Source organism: Lissotriton helveticus, chromosome 12 (assembly GCF_964261635.1).
Source record: "Lissotriton helveticus chromosome 12, aLisHel1.1, whole genome shotgun sequence".
Taxonomy (NCBI): domain Eukaryota; kingdom Metazoa; phylum Chordata; class Amphibia; order Caudata; family Salamandridae; genus Lissotriton; species Lissotriton helveticus.
In genome coordinates this window covers 273356640-273375915 of record NC_136073.1, presented here as the reverse complement: position 1 = coordinate 273375915, position 19276 = coordinate 273356640, and the positions used below count along the sequence as shown (strand labels likewise).

At 44.7% G+C, this 19276-nt stretch overlaps 1 protein-coding gene across 2 annotated transcripts in view; it reads left to right on the top strand.

Moving 5' to 3' along the window:
- Window positions 1-19276, top strand: part of IST1 (IST1 factor associated with ESCRT-III) — a 128777-nt gene that overhangs the window by 38385 nt on the left and 71116 nt on the right. For both annotated transcript variants that reach the window (XM_078669678.1, XM_078669679.1), the window contains exon 5: window positions 2744-2827. In XM_078669678.1, the coding sequence (XP_078525804.1) occupies window positions 2744-2827 (84 nt within the window). The remainder of the gene's footprint in view (window positions 1-2743; window positions 2828-19276) is intronic.

Below are 19276 nucleotides of genomic sequence, written 5' to 3'. Positions count from 1 at the left end.
TATTTCAAAGTCATGCTCCAAACAGAAGTGGTTTAAACTATCAGTCGGGTTTTGTAAACCCCTCCTAGTTTTGGCCAACAAAATCAGCGAAGAAAAGCACCAGGATTTATTGTTTCCCCCGGGGTGGGAGAATTGTTGACACAATTCAACAGATCAATCAATCAATCACTGCATTTCTAAAGCGCGCTACATACCCGTGAGGGTCTCAAGGCGCTGGGGGGGGGGGGGCTGCTACTGATCGAAGAGCCAGGTCTTGAGAAGTCTTCTGAAGGCCAGCAGGTCCTGGGTCTGTCGTAGGCTGGTAGGGAGAGCGTTCCAGGTCTTGGCGGCGAGGTAGGAGAAGGATCTGCCGCCGGCGGTGGTTTTCCGGATACGAGGAACTGTGGCGAGGGCGAGGTTGGCAGAGCGGGGGCTGCGGTTGGGGGTGTGGAAACTGAGTCGGTCGTTGAGGTATGTGATATCCGGTGTTGTGTAGTGCTTTGTGTGCGTGGATGAGGAGTTTGAAGGTGATCCTCTTGTTGACAGGGAGCCAGTGTAGGCCTCTCAGGTGGGGTGTGATGTGGCTGCGCCGGGGGACGTCGAGGATCAGACGTGCCGAGGCGTTCTGGATTCGTTGTAGTCGTCTCAGGAGCTTGGTTGTTGTTCCTGAATAGAGGGCGTTCCCGTAGTCGAGTCTGCTGGTGATGAGGGCCTGGGTGACGTTTTTTCTCGTGTCGGGAGGGATCCATTTGAAGATCCTGCGGAGCATTCGAAGGGTGTTGAAGCAGGACGCGGAGACGGCGTTGACTTGCTTGGTTATGGAGAGGGCGGAGTCGAGGATGACGCCCAGGTTGCGTGCGTGGTCGGGCGGTTCCGGGGCTGTGCCTAGCGATGTGGGCCACCAGGAGTCGTCCCAGGCTGATGGGGTGGGTCCGAGGATGAGGACCTCCGTCTTGTCTGAATTCAGCTTCAGTCTGCTGTCCTTCATCCAGTCGGCGACTGCCTTCATTCCTCTGTGGAGGTTGGCTTTGGCGGTGTGGGGGTCTTCAGTGAGGGATATGATCAGCTGGGTGTCGTCGGCGTAGGAGATGATGTTGAGGTTATGTTGTCGTGCGACATGGGCGAGCGGTGCCATGTAGATATTGAACAGCGTCGGGCTGAGGGAGGATCCCTGTGGGACGCCGCAGATGATCTCGGTGGTTTTTGAGCAGAAGGGTGGGAGGCGGACGGTCTGGGTTCTGCCGGAGAGGAAGGACGTGGTCCAGGCCAGGGCCTTCTCTTGGATTCCGGCGTCATGGAGGCATGCTGATAGGGTGCGGTGGCAGACTGTGTCGAAGGCTGCTGATAGGTCCAGGAGGATGAGGGTGGCTGTTTCTCCTTTGTCCATCAGGATCTTGATGTCGTCGGTGGAGGCGATGAGGGCGGTCTCGGTGCTGTGGTTGCTGCGGAAACCGGATTGGGAAGGGTCCAGGATGTTGTTGTCTTCGAGATAGCGGGTTAGCTGTTTGTTGACAGATATCTAACAAAGTTGTTAATCTATAGAAGAAAAAGCATGGGTGCCTAAACCCTGCCTTGGCACACACCTTTTCAACTGGAATAGCCTCAGTCAGTTCTCTGTTTGTGCCACACCGGCCCCTGGCAAAATTTCCCTCGTGCAGAAGACTAACTACGTGCAGTACGTTTGATGGAATCTCCATCCGTCAGAGATCCTCCCACAGTTTTTTCCTGGGGACCACATCAAATGCGGTTACGAAGATGAATAAATGCCCTGAAAAGGTGACCCAACCCCCCCCCCCCCCCCCATGCATTCCCTACCACCTAACAAGAAGAAATCTAAAAACTTGGTCAATAGCTCTTGTTTTGGATCTGAAGCCTGCCTGCAGGTTCAAACGATTTGTTTCTCATCACACAAGTCTAAAAGATGCCCCCAATCCTATTTACAAAAAACCTTTTGTAAATTGTCTATAAGACTAATTGGGCAGTAATTCGAAGGAATACTAGGATTCCCTTTCTTAAAAATCGGCAGATCCCTGCACCCTTCCAGGATGCAAGAATAGCCTCCCCCGCCGCAATTGCATTAGAGATGATATTCATGTAGGGGATCCATACGGAGTTTTCTGATGGAAAAATATCAGCAGGAATCCTATCGAGCCATGGTAAATGTAGGAATTATATTTTAATAAGCATTGCTGACAAAAGAAAATCATACTTTGTTTTCAGCAACACATGGAAGTCTGTTCACTTAAGCCCCTACCAGTCTGAAAGTAATAAGATGTTCATAAACTAACACATAATTAAGGAGATCTGTTGAGTAAAACCCTATAACTTACCGTGTTGAAAGCAATTTTGAATTCCAAGACCACTCTTCGCCGGTGACTTTATTTATGTTTTAAAAATATTGACTGGTATCTCTCCATTTAATCTATGAGAATGAACCTGCTTGTCCTCTGTTAATCATTTCTGCAAATCATGTTGAAATGTAATAAGCTGGATTCGGTTGTTAAATTACTTACTATACAAACGTTTATCTTTAGGTTTAGACCGTGGTTGCTGGGTGTCTTACGGAATGTGATGTGTGTGTGTGAGACTGTGCGTGATTTTATAGCGAGCCCATACCTCAAGTGATTTGTACGCACTAGATCTTGAAGTGACGGCATGCTTAGAATATATCTGGATAAATTGTTGACTAGGGATGTTGGGGAGGAAAGTGGTACCTTTTTAAAAAAATGTAAAGCTATGCTAAGTTTTTATTTATTTATTGCAGGTGGCAGATCAGCTGTGTGCAAAGTATAGCAAGGAATATGGGAAGCTGTGCAGGACAAACCAGATCGGGACTGTTAATGAAAGAGTAAGATAACAGTTGCATGTAACTAGTTCAAATAAACATCTGGGCTGATCAAATCACACATGGCTTCGTGGGAAAAGGTCAATGCTTTCTTGCCATTTTGAGGATCAAACAAGTGAGGACCATAATTTGAGGAGATAACACCAGAAGGCATCTACTTTTCCAGATTGAAAGCAGATGTAACTCGTATGTAGCCCAGGTATAAAAACAAAGCTGTGGACTAACTCAACATAACTGAATTTAACCAAGATAAGTCACGAGAGGAGCGAGTTGTTCATTCAGCATAATACAAATAATTTAATTTGCAGGATGAAATGGGGTCTCCTTAGATTATGACTTTATTCCCTGCTCAAAGACAGCTCTAATACGTACAGTGTCCCCTCTTCTTCCATTGCTTATGGTTTGTTTGTGCTAGTAGAGGTATTTCTTTAGTACATTTGGAGATGAATGCTCACAAGTCTTGCATCATTAATAAACAAAGTCAACATACCCATCCTCCAAGTGTCCCAAACCTTGACCTGCCATTCACCCTCTGTGAGCCATCCTTGCTTTTCAATCGCTTAGACCTATGCTAACCTACTGGATCTGAGACCTGCTTGGAGATATGTTAGGGAACTCTTTTCTCTTCATTCCACTGGCTTATACCATCAGCAAGATTATAAATAAAGTTAATCTAGGAGAGTGATCTCTGTGATTTCAAGTATCTGGTACAGTGACCTTTTAGGACTGTTCAGTAAGTTATGGAACCGATTTATTTTAATTAATCAATCATAGTTTGGTTGCTTTAAAACACTGGCCAGGAATGGAGTTGGGAAATTGTGTGTTCACTGTTTTAGATTGTGAATTGATGATCAATGACAAACATTTAAGCGTTATGCCTCTCCCTCCCAACGAGATGTAAGTCAAAATAGCCAGATGTGATGTGCACTGACTTAATTGTAATGAAGACATTGATACTATGCTCTACTGCAAGTTATGTTCTTCTGTTACTGGACATGGAAAAAATAAATACAAATATAATTGGTTGGCCTTCATCAATGCAATGACAGTGAGCTTTTATATTCTCTATTATTGGCACTTTAGCCACAACAGATTGTCCAAAATGTATGGAACTCCATTAGGCCCAGTCTACGAAATAGCCCAGAGTGCACTACATACTTTAACATTTGGTGTTAGTGTTAGAATTCCAGAGTATTTTAGACAGAAATGAACAAATGGATTGCAAGAATTGCAGAGGTGACTCTCTGAAGTTAGTAAATGATCTTGTTCATGGTATCTGCCAGGGCAATGTAGGCCTTCTAATTGGGAGCAAACAAAAAAGGAAGCAGTGGGAACCTGTTTCTCTTCCCCAGGATCAACTTGCATAAGAGTTCCTTTTGGACCAGTATTCAGGCAGTTGCCCCAGATTGTTTATTTTAGCTTTCTTAAGAGTGGCATTTTCACCTGAAAGCAGCACACCTTGCTGTGTAGACTTTAAGGAGTGACACCTTTGTTCCTCTTCTCTCTCTGACAAGTGTATGAAATTGATTATCCTCCTAACATTATCAGTAGGAGCAGTAAGTACTCCTTTCTACAATGCTTAAGCTCTTTCCCTACAAAACCCTTCTGGTACTCGTGAATTACTACAGGGAGGTATTTATCTACCCATGAAGCTAAAACATTGGAAAATCGCTTGATATAAATATTTAGGCAGGATGTGGGCTGTAAAGAGGAACATTGACCAAAATAGTGGTTTTCATCATTGATGGAAATAAGGACTTAATCAAATAAGAAGACCAACATGAGCCAGAAAGCACAGCATTTTAAAAAAATGTTAACACTGAAACGTCATTTACTGGCGCTCTCCTGGCTGATATGCATTTAACAACCTCTGACTTCCCTCACCGTTACCAAATTCTGTTGCACATTACTAGCTGATGCTGAGAGCCTTTCTAAATCCAGTTTGTTCCGATAGTAGTTTACTTTCCGTTGAAAGTCTCGGGTCATTGAAGAGTAAAATGCAATCGATTGGGATCAAATAACCTTAACGGTGTCGGATTAATACGTTACTAGAACAGCCTCCTTTGCCTTTCATTAGCGCATCAAAGGGCTGTCTAAATTCGCTGTCACCTTCTAATATTCCTGCTAAATGAAACCTTGTTAACATCAGAAATCACCTCCTTCACCTATTCTGTAAGACCCTATACCAGTCAAGTATTCATCACCACTTATTAGCCATACAAGAAACATTTTTCTTATCAGTGTACCGTGGAGCATTTCCATACTACCTACTCACTGAGTTCCACGTTGACCATCTCCCTAAATAATCCCTAATTGCATGAGCATCTTGGTTTTAATGTCCCACTTGGTCTGTCACTTACTCAGCAACATCAGCCATTTGCCTGCGCATTATTGGAAATCCTAGCATGTAAAATGCGTATATATACATTATCAGTTGTGTATTGCCCCCCCCAAAGGTTCTGTTTTTTTGTGCACATTCTAAAATTACATGCTTAATAATAAAGTCACATTCTTTTTTGATGTCATAGCACTCATTGGGTACTGAATTCATTGTGTTATTTGCTCCTTCATGCTATACCCTACAACTTCTTAAAGTAAACTTTGACTGCTCAACTCTTACCCACTCTGGTACTTGATGAGCCATATGACAAAAGGGTATAATGTGGTTATCTAGTTACTGTGAATTCTATAATTGGCCACAGGACACCAGTATGATAGTACCCTCTATACTTCCCAGTAGCAAATGACAGCGCCCAGATCCGAAGAAAAGGATTAGCATTTATTGCTAAGCATATGCACCTGACGTCATAGGCTGTGGGTGGTAAAAAGGCAAGGCATCTAAAAAAATCACCCTGCTTATGTACAGCCTAACGGACATCAAATGGCATATGTATGGCTAAAGGTATACGTAAATAAGAAGATTTCAATTTAACATTAACATAAATCTTAGAAATGTACTTTAAAAATAAAGGTTAAAGTGGGGTTATACGTAGGTAAACTAATAATGCAAGAACTACAGTGTTCAAACCAAAAAAAGCACTCAATCTCACCAGTTCTACATAACTGACATGAATATAACTTGCACCGCCGTAGATTTCAGATGCCATCAGTGATGTAATATGGGAGGTCATAAGCAGTGCATCATAGCGGTGCAAGTCATACCTATATCAGTTATGTACAACTGGTGAATTTCTGTGTTTTCTGTTAATAAAACTGTAGTTTTGTAAAAATAGAAGGCCTAAGTATAACTCCACTTCAACCTTTATTTTTTCAGTGAATCTTTTTTTTTTTTAATGTAAAATCAGATTTTATTACGATACGTCTGCGGCCAACACAGTTGCACAAGGCCTTTGGCCATCAACGGCGAGGGGTTGACTGCTGGGCCTGGCCTGACAATTAATTATGAGTACAAGAATAGTCAATTGACAGTTGGTCTCATTTCAGTTTCAAGTATCCTTCTTAGTGGCATACAGTTTCTGGTGGGATTCTTCTACAGTGTGTAGGGATTGCAGCCATCTCTCCTTCTTCCTGGGTAGTTTTTGAGATTTTCTCCAGTGCTGGGATCCACCAGACTGCCCAACTAAGCACCATCCCTAGGTACCCCGTTCGAATCCCAGAGTGACTGTATACAATGCTTTCCTTCTACTAGTAGGTGGGAGATAAATTTGTTTTTCCTATCATACACGGAGTATATTTCTTCTGAGGGGGAATCCAGCCAGGATGATCTCTCTGCAACGTGCCACGTGTGTCCTTTATACCTCTTCGATTGTTTTGAGGACAGACTGCAAGTAGGGCTGAAGTTTTGGACTGGACCAGAATTCATGGGTGAGTGAGCCCAGTCCCCCACATTGTCTCCAGCATTTAGCACCTTGAGAGTGTCCCATGACATTTAATTTGATGGTGATGTAGTTACATTGGTATAGTATTTTCCGAAGAGTTTTTTTACTGCCAATGTGGCTATCAATGGTAACTCTCAGGTAATTATATTCTCCTATCGGTCGTCCTCTTTCTTCCCATGCATCTTGTAAGGGTAGACGCTCACTTGGTGGTAATTTGTTCAATAACTGGAATTTACTCGTTTCACTATGATGGTTAAGGAAGTGTTTTACAAATGGGGTGAGGTCTCATGTCGCTGCCTTTCATATATGTGGCTGAAGGACCCAATTTTGTACCAGGAAATACATAATGCAGTCCTTTACCTGGAGCCAGAATTGATCTGTAAGTTGGTCGAAAAGTTTCTGTTTGTCCTCCTTCAAGCATATCTTTCAGTGTTCTACAAAATTTCCCACAGTCTTGGAAGTCCCATCTGTTTTGACTAGGGGAGAAGTCTGTATTGCCCTGTAGGGGTGTGCATGGGGAGGGGAATATGGATAAACCATTTTGTATTCCTTTTGTTATCCCAGACTCTCAGGGCTAATGCTGTGATCAGGGAGCTATATAGGGCAGCCTTTCTCTAGGACGTAGGTGTCCATGGGACCTCCTAGAGTTAGCTTTCACTGAGGTATGGTTAACCATACGCAAAAGGTACAGTGGACTGTCTATACAGGGCAAACTGATTTTCTACCTAGGACTCCGAAAAAAAGCCATTATTATTGGATGAGTTGGTCTCGCCCACGTAATGTGACCTATTTCATTATTGGCCATCCCACCCTGGTAAGATGGTACTATGAGGGTTGATTCCACCTTACGTGTGAGGGAGTTCTTAGCTATGATCTAATCATGGATATTACAAGTATCCAGATCAGGAAATATGTTAAAAATACCTTAGGATAAACAACAAGGAATTTCTTTAAATGTGTGGTACCTTTAGTATGATTAGAAAACATCACGGCTAATCAATTGGAATAATGTCAGACTCATCCTTAATATTGCTGATATGTTTCTGCCCACTCTTGAGCCAAAGAACCGGTCTAGGGCATTTCGCAGGGCTAACTGTGGATTCCGGGTGAGACAGGAAGTTCCTACCTTCACTTTGGATTTAGCGCCAACCTGGGAATATTCCGAGGCATTTTTTTTTGTCACAGTGACCTTTTGCCCACAGTTGTTGTTAATAGTTTGTGTTATATATTTTGCACAGAGAAATTCTTTTGATGATATTTTAACAAAAATGCCTCTGATTAATCTTGCAACAAAGCCAGATTCGTCAGGGTGTATGAGGTCTATAATCTTGGGGTGTAGGCAGGTTGTGAGGTAAAATCTTTCTTTGTGGCTTAAATGCATCTATCGTGATTGGGCTTCGGGTGACGCATGCCAGGCCATTTCTACAGTATTTTAAGCAACTCCTTGGCTTTCTTGTTCTTTAGAGTTTCATTTTTATGGCACATTTGTCTGGTTTGAAAATAGGCATACTTACTCTTCACTCTTCTCTACAATATCACTTGTGAATGCATCACATTGCACAATTGTGAGGACTGATCATGTAGCTTAACCTTGGTCCTTTTTAATGTAATTTCTCTTGCTGTGATTTGAAGCTCAAACGTGAACTTTATCTCTATACATGTAATGCAAGGTAATCGCTTCCCTGTTGTAAAGACATTATTTCACGGGTGGGTGGGAGCTAAAGGAAAGTGTGACTACCAAGTCTCTTCTTGTCCTATTGAAGGCATTTAACTACCGTTTTTATTTTATGGATTTCATCCTTAAAGTAGGTCTTAACATCATAGCTCATGTTAAGCGTTTACTTTACATTGATGATTAAATGCCCTTTAATGTCGGTGCTGTCAATTGCAGAGCCTGAGCTGATGTCATCGACAGTATAAGGTTCCATGACATTAAACAGGAACTTCAGAGGATTTGGCAAACCCAATATACCCTTGTAGGCTTGGGCAATGAAATTGATCAAGTAGGGGGGAGTCTACAAGGGATTTCACTTAATTCACAGAGTAGTTATAATTCAAACGTAACTTGTGAGTCAATGCAATATAGTCAGACTCCACGGTGTCCAACAAGACAACCAAAAACAATATATATGATTCACAAAGCACAAAAGAAAAGCAAAGCACACGGAAGATCCTAGTCAGAAGAAGAAATTTATCTGATAAAACATAGAGAAGGGTACAAATCAATACAATAGATGTCAGCAAAGAAAGTTATGGAAAAGATGTACAAATGAATTTGAACACACAATTCATAACCAAACGTCAGCTCCTAAAAGTAACAAAACCAATATTATCCTGTGATCAATAAATATGGTTTAAATAAAAAAAATTCTTGGAGTTGGCGGAAATGTCGACGTTTCGGTCTCAGTGGCTTCAGTCCATTAGACCATCTTCAGGACACAAGGTGTAATGCCAGATATATAACCCTAAACAAATATAACAATTTATTATATTATCATATTTCATTTTATTAAAAACAATTCAATCAATTAAACTAGAGACGGACCGTGTGAGAGGAGGGCAAAGGTGAAAGTTACAAATAAACAACACCATGTTGAAAAATCACATTTGTGCAGAGCCCAAAGGAGTGTGCAGGGGTATCAAGGAAAACAATTACCTAAACACATTAATGTGTTAACAGACTAAATTACGAAGTGAAGTAGGCTTACTTTTATGGTGGTCTCAAGGAAAAACAAATATTGACCTTGGATTAACGGACGGTAATTGCAGCGCAGCGTTAAAATTTGCTGTCTGAAAGAATCAAGAAGTTGATGATTAATCAATTCGTCAACCAAGAGTTAGGAGATATTAAACGTATCCATTAATATGCATACCTCGGGATGACAGACACAATAGTTGTCTAAACAGGGAAACTGGGCTGAAAGTTGGGAGACTGAATCTGCCTGTAATCTGTTCCTTGCTTAGCTTTTTCCACGACACCATTTCTATTTTGATCTCCAAATAAAACTATTGATTTTACGTAGTTGTTTTCCTAGAGCTTTCATATCGAAGCTTAGCAGAATTTAGTTAAAAGTGTAAGTTGATTTTCAACAATCGACATTTTGAGAAGATTCAAGCTTTCATATATTGTTAGTGGAATATTATCCCATTGTTTAAGGCATTTACCAGTCTCCTCCTATCAAGGTTCATTGTTGCGATATCTGAAGCTTTCTGATTTATGTTTATGCCTAGATATCTAATGTCCTGGTTTGTTCGATGGTCATTACAGTTCATATTCTATTTCAGAATTTCAGATTTTCTTCCTTAAACATATACCCCAAAAGCCCTGGTTATGTGATTGATTCTGTTTAATAATCTTTTCATCTTCCTATGCTGAAACTGGTTGCCAGAGTTTCCCTTTATTAAGACTTGCTATGGGAGCCTTCTATAGAATCTGAATAGTTCTGGCAAAGTCCCCTTTAACCCCTCGCATGCTCATGGCGGCCCCCGGCCGTCATGAGTCACGGTGGGCATGTGTTCACGACGGCCGGGGGCCGTCCGAATCCCGCCCACTATGTAAATTGCCCGCAAAGCGCAAAAATGTGCCGCTCATGCAAAGGGTTAATACCGAACAAATTTATTATTGCCAATAAGTTCAGCCAGTTGTCCCTTTTGAAGGTTTTAAAACCATTAACAGAGCTTATCTCTAGTGGAGTCTGAGTTTGTTCTACCAAGTCGATAGCTCAAATTAATAATTGGGTCTGTTTTTAGATTTGTCTCCCCAGGATGAAGCCCTGTTGATCTTTGTGAATCAAGTCTTCAGTTATAATATCAGATCTCCTGTAATAGGGATTCTGCGCAAGCACAGAACTGTGCACAGAGTCTTAGGACATCAGTGAATTAGGGTGTGCCAAAACTCACCTTACTACCCAAAATCCCCTACCAGACTAGCAACCAGTGTCACATTAGCTCTTCGTCCTACAGCAAAGAAACCAATGTTTAGACAACCTAGAACATGCGACTTAGGACCATCTCAGGAATGGTGGGAAGTGAGAACACTCTTTTGCTATACGCTCATACCAGTCCACAACAAGTAAAATAGAGACACGGTAAGGTTAAATTGTTTATTTTAACGACGTGATCTCAAGCGCAGTATTTTAATCAACATCAGCATACATATGGATAATAATAATATGGGCAGCATGGTTACAATTCCATAAAATACAAAAGGATGAATCATGTTACCATGATAGTGAAAACAGGTGATGAAAAACGCCTATTTAAAGCACCCTCCCTATCTAGAAACTACGTATTATAAAACTATAGAAGGTCTCTTGAGCTTACTTAGGGAGACCCCATTTACCTGTCCGCTCAGTAAGTGTAAATTACATCAGGACCGGTTAGTCTCTCTGCATGCCTGGAATCTTCCAAGTGTGTGCAATTCTGGCAAGTGTGCTATGATAAAGGCGCCAGAATCCTACTTGGCTTGCAGCTGCCAAATTGTTGTGTCTAGAATGTGTTACATGGACACGCCGATAAGCAGGCTCGCACGTTATGATAACCTTGGCGGCTTAGCACTCACTGTACAGACTGGGGACACGATGTATGTCTAGAGATGTCGAAAAACAAACCTTTTCTCATGTATAGACCTTCGTGAAAGCTAACTCAGTAAAAACAGCCAAGCAGTGTCGTGTGCAGAAGCAGCAAAATGAAAAATGGCGTTTAAACTTCGAACAAGCCATGCTAACTTAACATGTACTCAGAAAGAGGCCGATACACCATACGACACTCCTAGCAAGGATTCCAAAGAAAATCTCATCACTATTTAGTAGTGTGATACGTCTATAAAATTATAGCAACAGAAAAAAGTGATGGACGGAATGCTGAAAATTGTCAAACATTTACCCCCGTACAGAGATCTAGGCTTAAATTTGTCGTTTTATTTGTGTTCACCATGCCATTCCAGGTTGGACCCAGTCTTATGCAAATCAGACGTCACCTTGCTCCCACAGGAACAGTCCTGCCAGAACTGCCAGGCCAGGTCCTCCCTGGACTGGAAACAGGCATCCTGGGACTAGTTTCGAGGTATCGCTCCTCAACAGCCAGGTTAACTTCAATCCAATGGCATGCTAGCCGTGCCACTGGATTTAGGCTGATGATGGGTGATACCCTGAAACCGGTCCGATGAGGCTTCTTTCCAGTCCAGGAAGGACTGGCCTAGCAGTTGGGCTGGACTTTTTTTCCTATGGGTAGCAGGGTCAAGACTGATTTGTATATAATTGGTCCAAATTGGGGTGGCGTGGGGAGCAAAGAAACAATGGTTCTCTTCCAGGGGATCCTCATCAATAGTCATAAGCATTAGAATATTCCCGCCCATGTGCGGGACCCCGGAAACACTATATTATATGTGCCCCACATATATATATATATATATATATATATATATATATATATATATATATATATATATATATATATATATATATAAAAACATGCAATAGCAGCCACAGAGCTGAAATATGCTGTAAAGAATTTCCACCATACATGAGTAATAAGCATTAGAAACATGAGAAAACAACACCAAGTTTGTTTTAGAAACTGTTTTAATGCTCAGAAAGCAGTAGAAATTCTCATAACTCACTGGAAGCATAGAGAGCTCCCAGGCTGCATTGCAAACACACAGTCTAAAAAGACTGAAAAGCTAACCTGTAGCTGCATAGCAATAAACTGACACCGTGCCTTTAAGGCACCCATGACCCCCAGTATCCCATCATGCCTCAGGGGTGACAGTTAGGTCAGTTGTTCTTTCTGGCTCCTTCAGAGAAGGACCCTGGTTACACAGCTCCACTAATTTTCTGTTTTTTGACAGAAAAATTCACTCTTTTAACAACTTTTTGCTCTTACTTGACATTTAACATCTAGTCAAGTAAGATACTGTCTTTTTTAGTCAGTTTTGTGAACATTTTCTCCTGAGAATGCCTTCACTCTTTGACAAATGTCCTTCTTGTGGCAACAAGAAGGCCAAATCAGACAACCACGACGTCTGTATCCTGTGTCTGCCTGAAAATCATGATCCAGGCACCTGTCTTCATTGTGAACACCTGTCAGGAAGAACTCTCAAAGACAGGGAGAGGATTCGTATTTATGGCCTGGCTCACAGGTCATCAAGAGGAAGATCTCCGGTGAAGAAGGGCTCCAAGAAGGCTCATACATCTTCCAGAAAGAAGTCTTCACTCCCTTCACCTTCAGCGTCGGGCTCGGCGCTGAGAAAAGAACCACCGGTGGATCATCTCTCTTCTAAACTACCTTCGACGGCGGGCTCGCCGTCGAAAAGAAGACCAGGTACGTCGACGACGTCGAAGGATCCAGTTCCATCGTTGAAATCCCCTCCGGCGTCGAGGAAGGGGACTCCGCCGCCGTCAACCGGGCGACGGTCGGCGTCGAGATCCAAGACCCCTCCGCCATCGTCAACCAGGCGACGACCGGCGTCGAGGGAGGTCACCCCTCCGCCGTCGTCATCCAGGCGACGACCGGCGTCGAGAAGTGTGACCCCCTCCGCCGTCGTCAAAGAAACGACGTTCGGCGTCGAGGACCAAGACCCCTCCGCCGTCGACAGGAAAACGTCGATCGGCGTCGAGGAGGCAGTCTCCGTCGGTGTCTCGTCAGCTCTCGGCGTCGAGGGTGTCCAATACCCCTCCGCCGTCATCGCACAGACATTCGACGTCGAGGCAGAGGACTCCGTCGACGGCTGGTTATCACCGTTCGACGTCGAGGCAGAGAGCTCCATCGACGACTGGACATCGTCGTTCGACGTCGAGAGAAATACCTCCGTCGACGGCTGGACATCGTCGTTCGACGTCGAGAGAAAGACCTCCGTCGACGACTGGACATCCTCAGTCGACGTCGAGAGAGAGGGCTCCGTCGACGGCCGGTCATCGCCGTTCGACGTCGAGACAGGGAACTCCGTTGGCGGCCGGTCATCGCCGTTCGACATCGAGACAGGGAACTCCGTCGGCGGCTGTTCATCGCCACTCGACGTCGAGAGACCATAAATCCTCGCAGAGTCAGTCAAAGTCAAGATTGTTTGACCCGCCGACTCCCCGAAGGCACTCGACGGCGAGGGAAGATCGCTCGACGTCGAGGTTTTCAGATGTGGTTATGGTAACGGAGTCAGCTTCCCGTCATTCCACTTCACGGTCTTCTGGCTCCTCAACTACATCTTCGAAGTCCAGAAGTCCTGTGCGCAAATCTCCTGAGCGTCGGCCAGACCCTTCTACGGGGCGAATCAGACTTTCACCTAGATGGTACAGGTCTTTGGACCATTGGAGAGATTCTGGGGCTACAAAACGTATGCAAGAATATGCCAGCCCACAGCACAGGTCTCCTCTTCAGGATCTGGTAGAGGAGATGGACAAGCGTAGTCCTCCCAGGCGCACATCTCCTGTGAGAACACCAACCAGATCTCCCAGAAGGTCCCGATCTCCCAGGAAAGAACCTCATTCAGAAGATCGGGTCAGATCTCGCTCTCCTAGACGGGAGGAGCGTTCAAAAAGATCACGAGAGAGGAGGCACAGTGCTCACCGTAGACGTCGACGAACTCCGTCTACTTCATCTACCTCTTCTACCAGGTCTTCCAAGAGGGACTACTCCCCTACATTGACGGACAGTCCTACGTCCAGATCCTCCCCAGTGGATGACATTGGCACATATTTAGATGTCTTGCAAAGAGGAGCTCAGAAGCTGAGCATTGAAATGTCTGTCCCTCAGGTTACAACGACAGTCATTTTTTAGACTTTACACAAAAAAGCGATCTCCCGTCCTCTGCTGCCATTAGTCCCGGGGATTATGGATCCTGTCAATGAGGTTTTCCTAACTCCGGCGGCTATCAGAGCGGTGCCAGCCCGCATTCAGAAGAAATACAAACCGGCCTCTTCTGACCCGGTTTTTGTAAAATCTGACCCTCCAGCAGACTCTGTAATTGTGGCAGCGGCGAGGAAGACACACGCAGTTGCCGGTTCTTCTTCAGTCCCACCAGACAAGGACAGCAAATCTCAAGACTCCTGGGGTCGCAAGGTTTGCAACTCAGCTGCTTCCACTCTTAAGGTTTCTAGTGCGGCTGCGCTTCTGGGTCGATACGACAGAGCCTTATGGGACTCTATGGAAAGGTTCAAATCGAAGCTGCCAAAGGAAGACCAGCAGGATTTTGAAGAGACTGTGACTGAAGGATGTCTGGTGGCGAATCAGATGATAAGCACGGCTGCGGATGGTGCTGTCCTTGCGGCGCATTCCTATTCACATGGGGTTTGTGCCAGGAGGTCGGCATGGTTGCGCCTTACAGGCCTGAAGCCGGATGCTCAGCATCGCATCCTTAATCTCCCCTTTTCGGGTTCCGCTCTCTTCGGGGAACATGCTGATGAGGAAATGACCCGAATGAAGACGGAACTGGACACAGTGAAAGCGGTGGGCTTGGAGAAGAAAAAAGAATTCAAGCGCCGCTTCAAGACCAACAGGGGGAGAGGGGCTCAACAGAGGGTTCAAACCCCTCAGTGGTCCCAAAATAAGAACCAAGGGAAATCCCAGTTTCGAGGTAAACCCGGCAGAGGTAGAGGAGGTCACCAACAATCCTCTAACACCACAAGAGGAGGAAAGGCCTGAGCAGTGGCTTCCTCTGGCGCCGTTACCCACTCCAGTGGGAGGAAGTGCTTCACAACACCTGGCAGAGTGGGTCAGCATCACAAAGGATCAGTGGGTGCTGAATATACTGCGCAATGGATACAGGCTACGTTTCCGTGCGCCTCCGAAGAACACCCCTCCAAAGAGCGCTTACCCTCACCAACTAACCTTGCTCCGAAGAGAGGTAAAAGTACTACTGCAAAAGAGAGCGATAGAGGAGGTTCCTCTCGCTCAAGAGGAAAGGGAGTTTACTCCAGATATTTTCTTGTCCCCAAAAAAGATCAGGAGGACAAGTTCAGACCAATACTCGATCTGCGACTTTTAAACAAGTTCATCATCAGAGAAAAGTTCCGCATGTTAGCGCTTCACCAAATATGCCCACATCTTCAAGTCGGAGATTGGATGTGTTCGGTGGACCTGCAAGATGCGTACTTTCACATCCCTATTGCTCAACAACATCGCAAGTACTTGAGGTTTGTCGTAGGGAACAAACACTACCAGTACAAAGTCCTACCCTTCGGTCTCCAGTCCGCACCACGAGTCTTCACCAAATGCATGGCAGTGGTGGCGGCTTTTCTTCACAAGAGGGGACTCTTCATCTACCCATACCTGGACGACTGGCTCCTAAAAGGTCCATCTTCTGTACAGGTAAAGCACGATCTACATCTGTGTCTGCTCCAGTTGCACAGGCTCGGCCTCCATGTGAACCTGGAGAAGTCAGTCCAGCGGCCTACACAGTCAATCCACTACCTAGGCTCCGTTCTGGACACAAAAGTGGGAAAAGCGTTTCCTTCGGAGGAGAGACTTTTTTCCATGAGTCAGAAATGTGGAATCCTGCTAGAATCTCGGCTCCCAACAGCCCGGCAAGTAGCATCCCTGCTGGGTTCCATGGCATCCTGCATCTTTCTCATCCCAAACGCCAGGCTGAGAATGCGTCCTCTACAGCAGGCTCTGGAGGATCAGTGGGACCAGGCGACAGGGCTTTGGGAAGATCGTATCACGCTTTCCCAAGCGACGAAAGATGCCATCAAATGGTGGACACGGAGAAAGAATTTGCTGGTGGGGGTACGGTTTCACCAACCTCTTCCAACCCAGTCTATAGTGACGGATGCCTCTCTGCAAGGCTGGGGAGCGCACATGGGTCCGCTTCAAATTCAAGGCCAGTGGTCTGCGCAGGAGCAGACATACCACATCAATATGCTGGAACTCAGAGCGGTATTCCTGGCTCTCAAAGCTTTTTTTCCAGCGATAGAGTCCAACTCAGTCCTAGTTCAGACGGACAATACGACAACCATGTTCTATCTGAACAAACAAGGAGGCACAAGATCTCGCCCACTTTCTCGAGAGGCTCAGACAATCTGGCATTGGCTCCTCTCTCGAGGCCTCACAATAGTGGCAGTGCACCTTCCAGGCGAGTTGAACGTAAAAGCAGACTCACTCAGCAGGCACTTCGAAGATCAGCCAGACTGGGTGATAAACGACGAAGTAGTAGAAGAGCTTTTTCGTTGCTGGGGTCGTCCAACCATAGACTTGTTTGCAGACGACGAAAACTCCAAATGCCACGCCTTCGCGTCCAGGTTCCACCGGCCAGGGACGCAGGGGAATGCTCTACTGATGGATTGGTCAGGGACATTCGCTTACGCGTTTCCTCCCCTGGCTCTGATTCCGAGAGTAGTTTCCAAGCTCCGCAGGTCGAACATGGAAATGATCCTGATAGCTCCGGATTGGCCGCGGCAGTGGTGGTACCCGGACCTTCTACATCTGTCTGTGTGTCCACACAGACGACTCCTTTGCAGGCCGGACCTGGTGAGCAAGATGAACGGGAGGATAATGCATCCCAACCTCCCATCACTGAACCTAACAGCATGGCTCCTGAGGTCCTGCAATACGGACATTTGAACTTACCTCCTGAATGCATGAACATTTTAAAAGAGGCTAAGAGGCCTTCCACGAGAGCGTCCTATGCGTTCAAGTGGAAGAGGTTTTTCTTATGGTGTAGGGATCGTCACCTAGATCCGACTAAAGGGCAGGAGGTCGTCATCTTGCCATACCTCCTGTCCCTGGCAACTGCTGGTGTAAAATACGCTTCTATTAGGGTGCATTTGTCAGCCATAGTAGCATACAGAAAATCACCTGATCAGATCTCTTTCTTTCAGGTTCCAGTGGTTAAGGACTTCCTCCAGGGGTTGAAAAAAGTGTATCCCCCTGTGCGAAACCCTTCTCCTCCATGGGAATTGAACCTGGTTCTATCCAGGTTAATGTCACCTCCTTTCAAGCCCATCCACAAGGCCTCTTTACAACATCTTTCTTGGAAGGCGGCCTTTTTGGTGGCTATTACCTCTGCGCGCAGAGTCAGCGAGATTCAACCGCTCTGTGCGAAAGAACCATATACTGTGTTTCATCACAATAGGGTAGTCCTAAGGGCTCATCCATCTTTCTTGCCTAAAATAATTTCTGATATTCATATAAATCAGTCCATTTCCCTCCCTTCGTTTTTTCCAAATCCTACGACCCCAGCCGAGCGGTCACTTCACTCCTTAGATCTTAAGAGAGTGTTCAAGTTCTATTTGGAAATGACCAAAGGGATTAGGAAAACAGATCAACTGTTTGTGAACTATGGTTCAATGCGAACAGGTTTTCCAGCAGCCAAGAGGTCCATCGCGAGGTGGATTGTCTTGTGCATTAAATTGGCTTATCAGCTTGCAGGCAAACCTTTGTTGAAGTCACCCAAAGCGCATTCCACTAGAGGGAAGGCCGCTACAGTAGCTTTCTTGCACGACATTCCAATGTCCGAGATATGCAAGGCTGCGACTTGGAAATCAGTTCATACCTTTACAAGGCATTACTGCCTAGAATCTGATTCCAGGGCCGATACTCAAGTAGGACAAGCCTCTTTGAGGAATCTATTTGGGTAGCCTACGGCCTGTACGAGCTTAGTGGTTACTAGGCTTAATATGGTTATTACTGTATTGTTACTCCTTTGCCCGCAGGGAGATGAGGTGAGGCTCGCTATTCTATTCTAATGCTTATGACTATTGATGAGGATCCCCTGGAAGAGAAGGATTAGTTACTTACCTGTAATCCTAGTTCTCTTCCAGGGGTATCCTCATCAAAGTCATAAGCAACCCTCCCGCCTCCCCGGGCAAAGGACATTCTTTAATAAGGAGATATTGTTAACCTATCTGTTACTGGGTTTATTTTCAGTCTCCGAAAAGAACAACTGACCTAACTGTCACCCCTGAGGCATGATGGGATACTGGGGGTCATGGGTGCCTTAAAGGCACGGTGTCAGTTTATTGCTATGCAGCTACAGGTTAGCTTTTCAGTCTTTTTAGACTGTGTGTTTGCAATGCAGCCTGGGAGCTTTTTATGCTTCCAGTGAGTTATGAGAATTTCTACTGCTTTCTGAGCATTAAAACAGTTTCTAAAACAAACTTGGTGTTGTTTTCTCATGTTTCTAATGCTTATTACTCATGTATGGTGGAAATTCTTTACAGCATATTTCAGCTCTGTTTTTTATTTGGCTGCTATTGCATGTTTTTATATATATATATATATATATATATATATAAGTGTATATATATATATATATGTGTGGGGCACATATAATATAGTGTTTCTGGGGTCCCGCACATGGGCGGGAATATTCTAATGCTTATGACTTTGATGAGGATACCCCTGGAAGAGAACTAGGATTACAGGTAAGTAACTAATCCATTTATGCTCCGATCACTGTACTGAGGGTGAGTGTTTGATGTTGAGCATTCCGTCCATCAATAAAAATTCACATCTCTTTAGGTCTCTATTTGGTTTCAAAATAAGTACAATTTTGGCCTCATTCCAGGATTTGGCAATGTTTTGCCGATCAACAAAGAGAGAGTTAAAGATTTCTTTTAAAACCGGGAACAGAATAGTTGTTAGTCCTATATACACCTTTCCTAGCTCCAATTTATTTAGTGTA